The sequence below is a fragment of the Antennarius striatus genome, chromosome 4 (genome assembly GCF_040054535.1).
Source record: "Antennarius striatus isolate MH-2024 chromosome 4, ASM4005453v1, whole genome shotgun sequence".
Taxonomy (NCBI): Eukaryota; Metazoa; Chordata; class Actinopteri; order Lophiiformes; family Antennariidae; genus Antennarius; species Antennarius striatus.
In genome coordinates this window covers 10,489,664-10,504,456 of record NC_090779.1, presented here as the reverse complement: position 1 = coordinate 10,504,456, position 14,793 = coordinate 10,489,664, and the positions used below count along the sequence as shown (strand labels likewise).

The 14,793-nt window shown below is 38.7% G+C and overlaps 1 protein-coding gene across 1 annotated transcript; it reads left to right on the top strand.

Moving 5' to 3' along the window:
• Nucleotides 1–238: 238 nt before the first annotated feature.
• Nucleotides 239–13,407, top strand: gnrhr4 (gonadotropin releasing hormone receptor 4). The gene is made up of 4 exons (XM_068312937.1): nt 239–261; nt 1,701–2,220; nt 12,678–12,882; nt 12,962–13,407. Exons 1-4 carry the CDS (start codon nt 248–250, stop codon nt 13,405–13,407), a joined length of 1,185 nt encoding a protein of 394 aa, XP_068169038.1. The 5' UTR covers nt 239–247.
• The last annotated feature ends 1,386 nt before the right edge of the window (nt 13,408–14,793 follow it).

Below are 14,793 nucleotides of genomic sequence, written 5' to 3'. Positions count from 1 at the left end.
AAGCTAAATAGCATTAAATAAAACTCTCTGTAAAGAAAAGTTAAAACCCTTACATTTGAGAGCAGAAAGATTAGCTGAAAGAACGTTATAAAGATGCCATTTCTGTACAAGTAACATAAGAAATCAAGATGCTACAGAAATAATTAAGCTTTGAAGTATTGTATTTTTTAAATAAATAAGCACATTTTAACAATATTACAAGGTTTTATGAATTCTTTGAATTATAAAAGTCATAAATGAATCCTCAATGACCTCAATAAGAGTGTGTCAGGAAATTCATGTTCTGTGAAGAGAGGAGGTTACGTCTTCTGATATTTTAGATCAAAATGTAGGTAAAATGATTAAGTTTGATAATTACGTGATAATTAAATCTTATTTTATGAATGATGTGAGAAAGAAAAGTTGAAGAAATATAAAAAGGAAAATGTTGGTAAAATGATTAAGTTTTGCAGTGATAATATTGATCTGGTATTGCCTTCAATTCAGAATTTTATACCAGTCTAATGTGTATATTGAATAATGCTAATTACCTGACTCATACAAACTAAAAGAGAGTAGATACCGTATATTCGAATAGGAAAAAAACCCCCATTCACATAGACAATAAAAATATGACAACTTACATGAGAAACAAAGGATCCTAAAATAAAATGTAGATTTGGAAGCTACATAGCATTAAATAGGATTTAGTCAAACACATTAATTACATGTTTAATTTTTAATTATATATTTTAATTTTATTTTTGTATCCCCATTTTGTGTCTACTTCTAACCTAATTACATAAAAACACACAGTTTATTTTCACCCATTGGTCACCAGTCATTGCCTCAACTGTTTAATTATCACTGCTGGTCTGAGTCCAGAGATTGTCTTTAGTTTTCTGTAACATCTACAGTGCTACACAAATGATGAGGGTTGTGAAATGGTGAAATGAGTCATGCGTTACATACCAGAATGATACATATTTCTGTGCCATGTGCGTATTTTTAAGCTTACTTCACGCAGTCATGGCAACCACAAAAAAAAAAAAATAAATTTGCAGACAAACATCTGCGCAGATCTTACTTATAACACCTTTTTCTCTAAGTCTGAGTTTGTGGGGGGGGGAAGATGGTAGAGCCCTGAAAATAGATCCTGTGATTTGGACCAATCAAATTAACCCAGCTGTCAATGTCAGAGAAAAAATTATCGGAAGAAAGCAACACCTGCAGGAACAGCAAGAGCAGCTGACGAGATGCTCCTCAGCGCTCAAGTCTAACAAGTCCGCGCCTGAGTGAAGGTAAGCTATTTTTATCTGCCTCGAAAATAGTCTCTAACCTCTCACTAGATATAATGGCAATGAACTAATGAACCACTATTATTTTATGTGGCTTTTTCCTCTCAGCTGTGGTAATTTTCCAATACGTGACACTTTCCTGTTGCGATGACGCTGAACAAAGCAACATCTGCGTTTGCATGCCGGAATAAATTCCTACAGTTTACAAAAATGTATCGAGGTTCTCTTAGCGGACAATATCTGCACCTTGTGACATGCATAAAGTACATGTTTAATATAAATAAATGGAAAAATCTTTCTTTTTTCCTTTTCTTATTTTTATATTTAGAGTTCCACTGGGATATAAATGCAGAAGAAGGACGCTGTCTAGGGGTGGTTGAGGTTCTTATTTGTGCCCCTCGTTAAATCAACTCTTCATTTTTTCATTATGTTCCACCAAACAACGGGTCAAACAGTGAATAACAGCTGCCAGGGACCCGACCCGGTGTGCAGTAACAGTACCGATGGAGACGCGCTCCAGCTGCCGACTTTCTCTACCGCGGCCAAAGTCAGGGTTATCATCACTTTCTCTCTGTGCGCCGTGTCTGCCGTGTCCAACTTGGTTGTGCTCTGGGCTGCCGGTAACGGCGGCAAACGCAAGTCCCACGTCAGGATCCTCATAATGAACCTGACGGTCGCGGACCTGCTGGTGACTTTCATCGTGATGCCCGTGGACGCGGTGTGGAACATCACGGTGCAGTGGCGGGCGGGAGATGTCGCCTGCAGGCTACTGATGTTCTTGAAGCTGGTGGCGATGTACGCATGTGCTTTTATAACCGTGGTTATTAGTCTGGATAGACAATCCGCCATCCTGAACCCCCTGGGGATCACTGAGGCCAAAAGGAGAAGTAAAATCATGCTGACCGTGGCCTGGACGATGAGTGGAGTCCTCTCGCTCCCTCAGGTAGGAGAGAACCCTTTCTGTGTTGTTCCACTCTGAGGCTTCACATATTACGCATGAGCCGCTGGTTATATCTCATTCAGACCTTTCATCTACAGGAGAATATATTTCAGACAACATTTAAGGCCTTCCTCTGGAGTTTTCTCTGGTGACACAAATGTTTCTATTAAAACTATTTTGGGGGACGTTTACAATCTCAAGTCTAAGGACAGAATGTTAAAGTATTCGGCTAAAACGTTATTGATTTGACTTGAACACACGTAATTATCTGTCAAAGGAAACAAGACGAAAAAATTTTCAGGCAATAAAGAGAGACAAATATTTCGTGACATGAAAAATGTTGTTTGCTCAGAGAATTTGCAGCAATGATTGCAATATATTTGTAAGACAAAATTAAAATCCTCAAACATGCTATTGATCCACTTTGTACATCAAAACACATAGCTCCACTTATTTTATTCAAGGTAACAGTAGAAATAAAGTGATAAATGAACTTGTGTTCTGTTAAAAAGATGGTTTCAATTCTGTCATTTACAAATGATGGAAGCGTGACAACGCTATGTAACGTACTGAATGCAAAGTTCTGCAGCACGCACAACCACTAGATTACTGGTTATGAAACAACATTGCAAAATCATCTGCAACATGATATGGAGGTATTATCCATCCAACAGGCTCTCAAGAGGTCACTAATGTTTTTCGATGGACCTTTCACCAAGCCAATTAACGGATAGCACGTTGTCAGTCTATGAATACATTGCACTTTTCTGAACATTCAAAGTAGTTTCATTATACATTCATACCTGGTCATGGTAAACTAAGTGTGTAGTCACAGCTGCCCTGGGGCAGACTGACAAGTATGTAGCAGGCAATCTGTGCCAACACCAAGGTCAGGAGGTGAAGAGAATGAAGTGTCTTGCCCAAGGACGAACTGACAAATCAATGGGAAAGCGTGATTTGAACGGTCAATCCTTTGATCACTGGACGACCTGGTCACCTGAGCACACATCAACCTCTCAGAACAAAAGTGGTTCTGAGAGGTTGTTTATAAAGTATACCAGAAAGTTACATAATAAAATTAAAATTACAAAATAAAAATCAAGTTTATGTCACTTTACATCTCTCTGCCACAACTATTGGAATTGTATCACTACAAAACCATTAATTACACATAATATTTTGTTACTGTACAATAAGTAAGAATGAAAACATATACTGTAAATACGCACATATAAAGTATTGTATTAATATAATGTAAGCTACCTTTTGAGGGAAGGAAGAGGAGGAAGGAGGAGTCATTGCCAGTGAGAGTTGTCATTGGAGAGACTGTCACATTTCTTTCCATGACCACTGGCATCATTTGCCTTGAATATGCTTTTTTATTCCAATGTCTGTCCGACAGAGAAATTCTGCTTTGTGGATTTTTTTAGTTGAAGACTCCTGCACATAAGCTTGAGTTCACTGAGAAACACGACAGGTGGGTGAGGATGGAAATTAATAATACAGAGACAAAGAGGATATTTTTCTGTTCATGTTGTTCCGAATACAACTTGAAGCACACTCATTCTGAATAAAAGATTCTCTAGAGAACTTTTGTCACCAAATTAGTTTCAGATCCATGAGAACAGAGAACACAGCTTCTTAAAGAAACAGTATAATGTTTTTTTTCTGACTTTGAATGAAGCTAGAGCATTATGAGAAAGAAATAGCTTCAATTTAGTAAACTGTTTTGACCATATTACGGCAGCTCATGTTGTTACATTTCTCTTGGAGTAGCTGAAGTGTAGAGATGCTTCTTTTGATGGAGAGTAACCAACTGCTTAACATAGAACATATTTCAAGTAGCTCGCAAACACCAGCTGCATGATTCTACAAGTGTTTAATGACCTTAAAAGCAGTAATGTGACACACAGCCAGGTGTAGACAAGAACCACATCATTTACAGATGACATGGATCATTACAGATGATCATTACAAAATTCCAAATATATCTAGGGACGCTTGAATGATTTTAATTTAGCTTAATAAGGAGACATTTTCTGTGTCTCATATATTAAGGTGAACGTGATCCACTTCCACCACAGTAATTACTCATAGAGCAAGATCACTATCATAAAGCAGTGAAACACCCACAGTCTTTAAAGAAAAAAGGGGATTTAAGGTATTTAGAATGTTCTTTTCAAATTGAAGACTTTATTTTCAAATCAGTGGTTAAAAAATGTAAGTTTCCCATTTATAAAAAGGTACTTCATAATGACATGACATTTTAAAGATGTTATACATTTTTCCTCAGTGTCTCACCATCTGCTAGTTTTGGGAATCAGAAAATGTTGTCAACCTTACAGTGAAATACTTGTTAAGATAATAAGGACTAGCCATCAAAATACAAACATGCATAACTGTGTTCACACTAGACCTTTTACGCCCAACTGTCGCTCAGTGCCACAGTGATTCATGGCTCTGTCTCCGTTGCTCGCTGTGGCCCAATTCAATATTCGCTTTGATGACGTCATGTCTCTGTTTTCTGTTGCCATGATGGGCTATAATAATAGTATAAGTTGCAATCATCTCTGCAAGAGTGGAAGGGTTATGCAGTATACAGCAGCCCCTTGGAAGTCATTGACAAAAAAAGTAAATAAAATATGGGCATGTTTAGGGACTGATGATGTGGTGCTGGGCTACTGCATATAAATCTACATTTATACTCTGTGCTCAAATTAAGCAAAACACAAGAACAAATAATCTGAATCCTGGATTGTATTAATTATAAATGAACAACAATGAGTCATGAATAAATTGCACTGACACCTTGGATTATAACTAATATGCAGGCTCCACCTTCAGCCTTTGTGTACAGTAAAAAGTAATTGCAGCACCTGGATCTCTGCAGCCATCTGTGTTGGTAAAGTTCTACAAAATCTAAGCTTTCCAGCTTCACCAATGCAGATGTGTACTTTATGTCTGCTCTCAACTAGGGTTGAGCCGGATACTCGTTTCATATGAGTATCCAGTACGGATAACGCATTTTTGAGGAGTCCGAGTACAATACGAATAAAACCTGTTAATACTCGTGATCAGACTGAAGGAAAATGATCCTGACTGTTTTCACGCTCTATGATTGGCCAGTCACACATACTTCCCGCCCCTCCCTACAGACTGCAGACATTTACAGTGGTACCTCTACTTACGAAATTAATTGGTTCCGGAAGAGATTACGTAAATGAAAATTACGTAAGTAGAGACGCGTTTTCCATGCAAATGCCCTAATCCGTTCCAAGCCCAAAAAAATTCCGACATAAATGTTTTATAAAGCATAAAAATGCATCAAAGCATGTGACAAATACATGTTATGATTAGATTATTGTACATAAATGAGAGTTGTGCTGAACGTAAAAAACAAAGAATAGAGTAAAGATTAATAATGTCGGTCATTTACCTTTTAACTGCTGTTCCCGTTGTTTTTTGCCCTCTTTGGTTCATGCGCTCTTGCCTCACGATGCCGAACAACAGAGTGAGTTCCAGTCCTCCTTTTGAACTTCTCCAACCACCCACGCAATGCCTTAAACTCCTTAAACTTCCTTTTGTTTTAATAACGTGCCGATTGTAGCTGCATTACAGCCATATTCTTTGGTGAGATCAACCAAACACATCCCTTTTTCATGCTTTTCTATTATCTCTTGCTTTGTTTGTACGGACAAAAAAACTCTTTTCTTCGTCTTTTCTTTTCCTCTTTTCTTCGTCATTTTCTTGGGGTCCATAGTGAATACTCAAAAAGTTAATGCAGTATATTTGCGCAAAACTATCAGAACACCTCACGGGTCGAGAGCCGAATGACGAGGACCCTGCATAGACACGCGATCTAGCTCCAAGAAGAGGTGGAGTGGCATCCCTCTTAGCCAATGGGATGCCAGGAAGATACTAGGTAATAGACAATGGCAGAGCAGCTATGAGAAATGTTGTGTTCAGGAACCTGTGGGAGCTCCGCGTAGCAGCCCATATTTTTACCTTTTGTAAGGTAAAAATACGGGCAATATTTTCCTGTTGAGGCATTTCGTAAGTAGAAAATTTCGTATGTAGGGACATTCGTAAGTAGAGGTACCACTATACTTCAAAATTTACCTATAAATTTTTGAACCTCATGAAGGTTTAAACCAGGGCTTTGAACCAGAATTTTTTGCCAATCGGTTCGTTCCGAACAGAAACGGAATTATAACGTTTCCAGTTTTGCGTTCCACCCAAGAAAAAATATATATAGTTCCTGAACCGGTTAATAACGTTCCTTGTAAATATATATATGTAGGTGCCATATTTTGTGCACAATAAGATGCGATTAAAAGCCTTAAAATTTTTCAAAAATCCACGCTGCGCCTTTTAACATTTAGTGTCTTATGTGTACAGAGTTCCAAAATCTAAAAAAATGTTTTTGTGTGATTTTAGTCACCAGATCGGTCATTGTCCACCAACATAGGACGTAATACGTCACTACGTACGCCAGCAGCGATGGACCAATTAGAGAACATGACAAGAAGCTACATCCGGCACACCCCCGGTAGGTACCAGTATACAGTACAGTGTATGCCGGTACTGTACCGCAGGTGTGCTGCATAATCACATTTGTTTGGCTGAAGACCACCGACACTGGCGTCAGCAAAGAGACACGCTTATGACGCAACATGTAAACTCCAGGTTATCAGTTACGCGGTTGTTACAGTTCACGTAAAGAGACCGGGTGGCTTTTTTCATGCTTCACCATCTCTCTTGATCTGTGACTCCATGCATGCCCACACCACCGCTTCTGTAAAAGCCACGTCAAGCGACTGAATTCGGAACTTGCCGGTGCGCAAAATACCGTAACTTAAGGACTTTTAAATTGGCAACTAAAGCAATTAGTTTATACACTATAGACTATAATTATAGATATCCCTACCCTACATTAAACAGTACCACAGCACTACACCACTGATTTATGCAAGTTGTATCACTGTATTTAAGGCTTATGCCTCCTACTTAGACACTACATGAAATAAGACAAGAATAACTTCCGCCATGTCATTCATTGCTGAACATCAGATCTTCATTGTTCTTCTCCCATAGCTCAGTATTGCTACAAAGCGCTGGCAGTACGGGAACACACTGCTCTGAAAATGACTGCAGCCAATGAGTTCATGTCTAAATCATACATTTTTAAGATTGACACACTTCATTGTTTACCTGTTATGATTAAATTGTGACTGGGAGACTTCCCTTTTCCTAACTGCTGCTGATTACCGCTACTTCTCTCCGCTCTCATCCCGTGTCCAGTGAATGACAGGAAGTGAAACATGAGGTCAAATATTTTTTTCAAGAACGACAAAAAAACTGGTATTAACCGGTTTACAATTATTTTCGGTTCCGATTCTGTTCCGGAACATTAAAAAATATAGTTTTCAGTTTCGTTTTCGTTCCTGCCAAAATACCAAAAGTTTCCGGTTTTCTTTTTCGTTCCATGAACCGGTTCAAAGCCCTGGTTTAAACTATTAAATGCAGATGTACATTTTTACATATATACACACAAAACACACATTTGTTTTATGCAGGTTATGTTGTGTTTGTCGATTTACAGCACAAATACATTCACAAATACTTGTAATGTCAATGTGAGGCTTTTGATGCCTCTTAATATTTGCTGCCTCTTATTTACTTCCATTGGATGTAGCTTTCAGGATGGAGAAATCATATTGTGCTTCATCATATATATATAGATGAAATATTCAATAACCCAAAGATTTTTTTTAAAAATTGCTCCATTGTTAGGGCAGTACGGTGGCGCAGTGGTTAGTGCTGTCGTCTCACAACACGGCGGGTCCGGGTTCGAGTCCCGCTCTGTGCTGAGTTCACATGCTCTTCCCGTGTCCGCGTGGGTTCTCTCTGGGTTCTCCGGCTTCCTCCCACCTCCAAAAGCATGTGCTTCAGGTTGATTGGCAGGTCCGAAATTGCCTGTAGGAGTCAGTGTGTGTGTGCGTGTTTGTATGTCTTTGTATGTGGCTCCACGGTGCACTGGCGTCATGCCCGCAGTGTCCCCCGCCTCACGCGCTATGCCAGCTGGGATAGGCTCCAGCTCCCTGTGACCCGCTATGGCGGATACAGCGGTGGTACATGAAAATGAATGAATGAATGCTCCATTGTTCCATGAAATGCAAAGATTCTGGATGCTTTGAATAACATTCTATACAATAAAATTTACGTCGAACCCAGAGTGTACCCTGCCTCATGCCCACGGTCGGCCTGGATAGGTTTTAGCACCCCGCGACCCCCTATCGCAAAAGAAGCGGTTTTGAAGATGTAAGAATGAATTATTTGTTAGGAAATTAAATGTGATAAAAACTAAGTGTGATAAAAACATTATTAATTTCTTCTCAAACACAAAATGGCCCCAGAGTGAATGCATTAAAAAAATACGTATTCAGTCACCAACAAGCTTTCAAGCAATACTTTATCAAGATTTACATTTTATTTTATTTTCTTCTGAGCTGAGAAACTTCATGACTGAATTTAATTTTTAATCTCAACCACTCCAAACAAACTTTAATCTATTCATTTTAAAATTACTGAGGCTGATCTAAATATCAATGCGGTCTTCATCATCATACTTCATACAAAAAAATCCTGCTCATAAAGCAAACTTGCCCGTGCTTACTTGAACTGATGTACTTTTATATTTTCAATGGCACAGCGGTTAACCTGGAGACAACATTTGTCAGTGTGATATCTGAGGATCTCAGACTAATTGCACACATTATTTGACAAAAAGAAATGGCTGGGAGCAAAGCTGCTGATCCATGACATACTGATACTGATCCATCCATTCAGGGTTTTACAGACACACGTTCAAAATTCTGTCCACAAAAAACTTTCTGGCTATTACTTTTATTTTTTTGTCATGTATCTTTAAATATGTAGGATCAGTTATTACTTTTCATAATCTGAGCATTATGACTAAATGTAGAGTCAGGCAGTTAAGGAATCTTGGTTTCCTGATATTGCACTGCATGTAATATATAATACAAAACGATTTGTTAGGATGGTGGTCCACCATCGAATTTTGGTTTTGGCCTTCCGAGAAGAAATGAATGAGCACCGTGGTATAAAACAATCCTTTTCTGGCCTTTACTTGCACAGATTGCTCCAGTTGTATTTCCCTGAGCAGCACAGGGATGAATGAAAAAAAATGTAGTCACTGTCATGGAGACAAGCAGAACTGATGAACGCTGATTCGCTTTTGTATCTTTTGAAGTGTCTTTCATGACAAAAAAAAATGAAAAGAAATGAAATACACTTTAATGATCCCTCTCTGGGAAATTATGTTCTCTCATGGTTTTGGTATGTTAGTATGTAGTAGCCCTCCAAATGATCCAGGACGGATGGGATGATGAGCCAGTCGCAGTCATTTACTCAGATTCTGACATCTCAGATATGGAAGACCCAGCCTATTGTCCCCCCACTGAACAAGGGAAGTCAGACACATGAGTCCCCTGATGAGTTCTCTGAAGAGGCCGTAGATATTGTGCAGAACTGAAGGAGCCACAAGGGCTCTCATTGGACAGAGTTACCGCCCAGACTGGCTGCAATACACAGTTTTCAACATTTTCGGCCAGGACCTGTACCTGGTTTAGGACTGTTTTCCTAATAGATGTATGGAAGGGGTTCATGTCTGATGATTTAATAGAAGGGGTGCTGACATGCACAAACAAGGAAGGAGAAAGAGTAGCTTCAGACATGGGGAAAGAGTGGAAAATGTAACCAAAGATTGTGTCCTCTGCACAACCCATTGTACAAGGCCACTATGTCAATTTGAATATTTCAAGACGTTCGTTGTTTCTTTTGCTTTGATGACAAGTGTACCAGGGCTGACCGACTGCAAACAGATAGCCTGGCACGCTTCCGCCACATATGGGACCTGTTCCTGATCAAATGATTCATCCCCAGTGATTGTGTGACAGTGGATGAACAACTCGTGCCTTTCGGAGGGATGACCCAGCTTCTGCAGTACATGCCGAGCAAGCTCGCTAAGTACGGGCTTGTACGTAGCCCATATGCAATTAATAGGATTATGTACCTAGGGAGACAACCAGGGGAAAATGTCCAGAAGAATCTGGGGGAAAACATTGTCCATCAGTTGTGCAGTGGATTCAGACATACAGGTTGCAACATCACCACTGACAACTTCTTCACCAGTACCTCTTGTAGAACATCTCCTAGAGGAGGGTCTGACAATATTGGGAACTTTGCAACAGAGCAAGCCAGACATTTCTCCTATCATGAAGGCTTACAAGTCCAGAGAGGTCCACAGCACCGAATTCGGGTTCAATGGCAACATGACCATGATCAGCTATGTAAGAAAGAAGGGAAAGTCTGTTCTGCTGCTTAGCACAATGCACCATAGCAGGAGGGTGGATGACAACAACCCAAAGAAAAAACCAAAAGCAATCCTCTTCTACAATCAGATGAAAGGAGTAGTGGATATAATGGATCAGATGGCCTTGAATGCCTATACATTTTACATTTCTCAGGGCTCAGCACCCTGAAGTTTACAGAGGCATCACCGATGGACAACGACACTTCCTCACAGAGCTCTCAACGGAGCTTGTGACACCTCACATGAAAAGTCTACTCAAAGGTACTCCAAACCTACCAACCTACATCACAACAGCAATGGAAAGGGTTGGAGTGACAAAGACTGCTGCGATCCGCCCACAGGGAACAGACACACATTGCCAGCGGAAGAGGTGCAAGTTGTGTCCCAGAAAGAAAGATCACAAAACCACTGACTGCTGTGTCAAATGCAGTACCCCTGTGTGCAATGGTCACAGCCAGAAGCAAGTAGTTTGTGACAGATGCAGAGAGTGAGAGGAGATCGTTTTTTTGTGTGAATGTGGGTGTGTGCACAAAAACTTCAAATCGTTAATTAAAAAATAAGTCATGCAAATGTTTTCATGTCACAAACATTTTTATTAGGAATTTGTGGAATATGAATGTATTACAACTTTTCATTTTGAAGCTGTTATAGAAAAAACAATCCCTGGGGTCATGTTTGACCTCACCTGTGGAAGAGAGGATGTATTGGTAACTTGTGCATCCAAGGTTAATACACTTTAAAAGTTGATTGTTAGACATCCTCACAAAAAACAAAAACTATGATTTAACAACAACATTAAAATTGAAAACTGAATTAACAGATGTAAACTACTCCCAGGTTGAGAGGTATCACAACAAGCAGTCCGCATTCTAGAAGCGTCTTTCATATAACACTTAATTGAAGCTTTTGAATAGTCATCCCAGTCCAGGTGCTCCTCTTGATCACTCCATGAACAACACCTGAGCAGGAGAGACGAGGAGAACTAACACAAAATACAGTATATGTCCATAACATCTTTACCCTTAAAATAAGAAATGAAATTCATTGTTACCAAATATGCTCTTGTTACAGGATGTCCCTGGCCCAGGAGACCATTTTCTCACCCCCATGTACAGCCAGGTAGACAGTATACTGAATTATTCTTGCTTCAGGGCCAAGCAATACACCAAAGCAAACAAAATTATTGCTCTCAGCTATGCTTTCCTCATTAAATGTAAAAAATTAAATGAAAAACAACTTTGTCTGAGCTCCTGGCAATTACACAAAATACCTAAAAGCTGCTGAGGTACTCTGAATGTGCAAAGCACACAACACATTACCATTTTAAATGTTCTTCAATCTCTCTTCAGCACACTGCCACAATTCTAAAAGGTAATTCTAAAAAATTGCATGTCAAATAGTTCATAAATAGTTGCTGGCACAGTTGTGAGTTGCAGAGGTAAGAGGAGGAAGTGCTGGCTCCTAGAGCTTAAGAAAACCACTGCAGTTCAGTTGACCAATCCCAAGGTAGAAAATTTCTTGAGGAAATTCAGTCACCTTCTATCACCTGTTCTTCACCACTCACACACATTCACCACCAAACGTCAATAAGTCATAAAGAGACATACTACAATCATTTTAAATTTCCAGTATCAATCAATCAACTTTATTTGTAGACCGCTTTTTCTACAAGGACGTGAAATACAAAGGGTTGTACGGAATTAAAAGCAATTAACACAATTAAAGAAAAACAATTACAAAAGAAAGCTCCTCCCTCCCACTCTCTATAAAACGCACACACACGCACACAGAAACACACACAGTATGGAGACATGGTATGGCATGGTATGGCACTAACTTACCCAGATCTTTCATCCACCTTCTTGTTCAACAATAAAATCAGAAAAAAATACTCTAATATATGACCTGGTAGCAGTGTTTTCATCCTAAAAAGGTTGGATGAGAGGGTGTATGTGTATGAGCAATCACAACACATGTATTATTCAACAGTGCACATTTAGAGAAATTAAAAGTTGTTGACGCAGAAATATTCATGACTACAAAATGTTCTTGTTTTTCCATGCAGATATTCATTTTTCATAACGTTACTATCACGGTCCCAGAGAATTTCACCCAGTGCTCCACCCATGGCAGTTTTGTTCAGCATTGGCAGGAGACCCTGTACAACATGTTCACCTTTGTGTGCCTCTTCCTCTTACCCTTGGCCATCATGATCCTTTGTTACACACGAATCTTCATTGAGATATCCAGCCGCATGGCCCGGAGTAACTGTAAGTGTTGTTTGCTTCACTGCAGTCAAAGACCAAAGGAAGTGTGCGTGTGAAAAAATGGTATTTTCCTTTTTTCTAGTGGTTTCAAGAGATGTGCATCTCCGCCGCTCCCACAACAACATTCCTAAAGCTCGGATGAGGACTCTTAAGATGAGCATCGTCATTGTGACATCTTTCATCATCTGCTGGACTCCATATTATCTCCTCGGCCTGTGGTATTGGTTATTTCCTGAAAGAATGGAAGAAACGGTTTCTCATTCACTCACCCATATGCTGTTCATCTTTGGCCTTTTCAATGCCTGTCTAGATCCCATTACTTACGGTCTATTCACCATTCATTTTAACCATGGGCTTAAGAAATGCTGTCGAGGTGCAAGCGCACAAACTGAATTAGAAAACAACACTTGTCTTGTACACATGACTCTCCTATCATCTCAAAGGCAAATTTCCTCAGGTTCCCACAGAGAGGAGGTAGATAGCAACAACATTCAGATAAAACCAATTATCCCAGTAAGCAAAATGTAATTGCTTAAAGGATTTCAATCCAAAAAAAGTCTGCTGTAAACCGATTTGAGTTTAGTCATTCTCACACATGGCAGCTCCTTCAGTGGATTTGCTTTGAGATGCTGAAGTGCAAAAAACATCTTATCTCTCTAAGCTTGTTTGTTGACATGCTCATATTCGATCAAGCTGGTGACCAGGTGACCTGCTTTAAGTTCATAAAGTGATTATAAATAGCTTGTTGTTCACACATTCCTATAATCTGTTGAATAACAGTTAGTTTAAAATAGTTTGATAGTTTGATGTCCTACTGAACAACATGCAAACATAAATGTGAATGCTGATACCAAATATAATTATAACTAATTTCTACCCTGATTAAGATTTTTTATTCAATTCCATTCAATTCAAAATACAGTACATTATTTGTCCCCTAAGGACAATCGAAGGCACATAAAGTAGGATTGGTGCACAAAAAAGAAATGCAGAGTGCAAAGACAAAAAACGAGATTTAATACACAGAAAGCCAACATTAGCACTAAAATACACAATATTTGGATAAATGCTGTGTAGTGTAATGTTCATTTCAAAAGATGCTATTCCTTTCTTGCCAAGAGGTTGTCTGCTTTTTTCCTTATTGATTTGAAAACTGTTATAAATTATCTTTTGCTCTTTTTATTATTAAGTAAACTGTGTATCATGAAAAAGTGACATGACATAAATATTATTGACCGTTGTGGCCTTTTAAGTGAATATCTTGGTAGATGGCACAATCTATTGAATGTAACTGTACTGTGTGTTGTTTGATTAACTGCTTGACAGATCAATTCTGTGTTTACTTTGTGGCACAAAAATGTTACTGCAGAAACAAAACTCAAGACATTTGCTTTTCTATTTGTATTTGTATTAAAATATTTATTATGTAATTGTGTCACTTTCTCATCCCAGAAAAAGAAAATTAAAGAAAGTTAAATTTAATGTGAAACCCTAAAACTAAAACATCTTTTACCCCAGAAAAAGGGAAGTTGATGTTGTTTCTTGTCTGTAAAATGTTTAAATGTATACTTTCATTGTCTTTATTTATGGAATAAAACCTTTTATTCGACTGCAGTGGATGATGCAGGAACAGTGATTGTATACAAGTGTCATGTGTGTTTATGTGAGGTAGGAAGTGCTCAATCACTTAAATGAGAAAATCTATATGGATCCTGGAGGATGTTTTTTTCATTGTGGTGCTGCTTGGCTAGTATGTATTACCTTTTTGTGTTTCGTTACCAAAATGAAAACTTTAACTGTTTGACCATTTTGTTTTATCTGAAAGTAGCTTATTGGAAAAATATTTATTGGTATGAAAGTAGAATTTTTATAAGAATCCACAGATATCATTGATTATATAAGGGTGGTATGGTG

Bases quoted from the DNA above. Each gene is read 5' to 3' on its own strand.
- gnrhr4 (XM_068312937.1), top strand. The intron at 2,221-12,677 runs GTAGGAGAGAAC...TTTTCCATGCAG, and splicing joins GAGTCCTCTCGCTCCCTCAG to ATATTCATTTTTCATAACGT. The intron at 12,883-12,961 runs GTAAGTGTTGTT...CCTTTTTTCTAG, and splicing joins CCGCATGGCCCGGAGTAACT to TGGTTTCAAGAGATGTGCAT.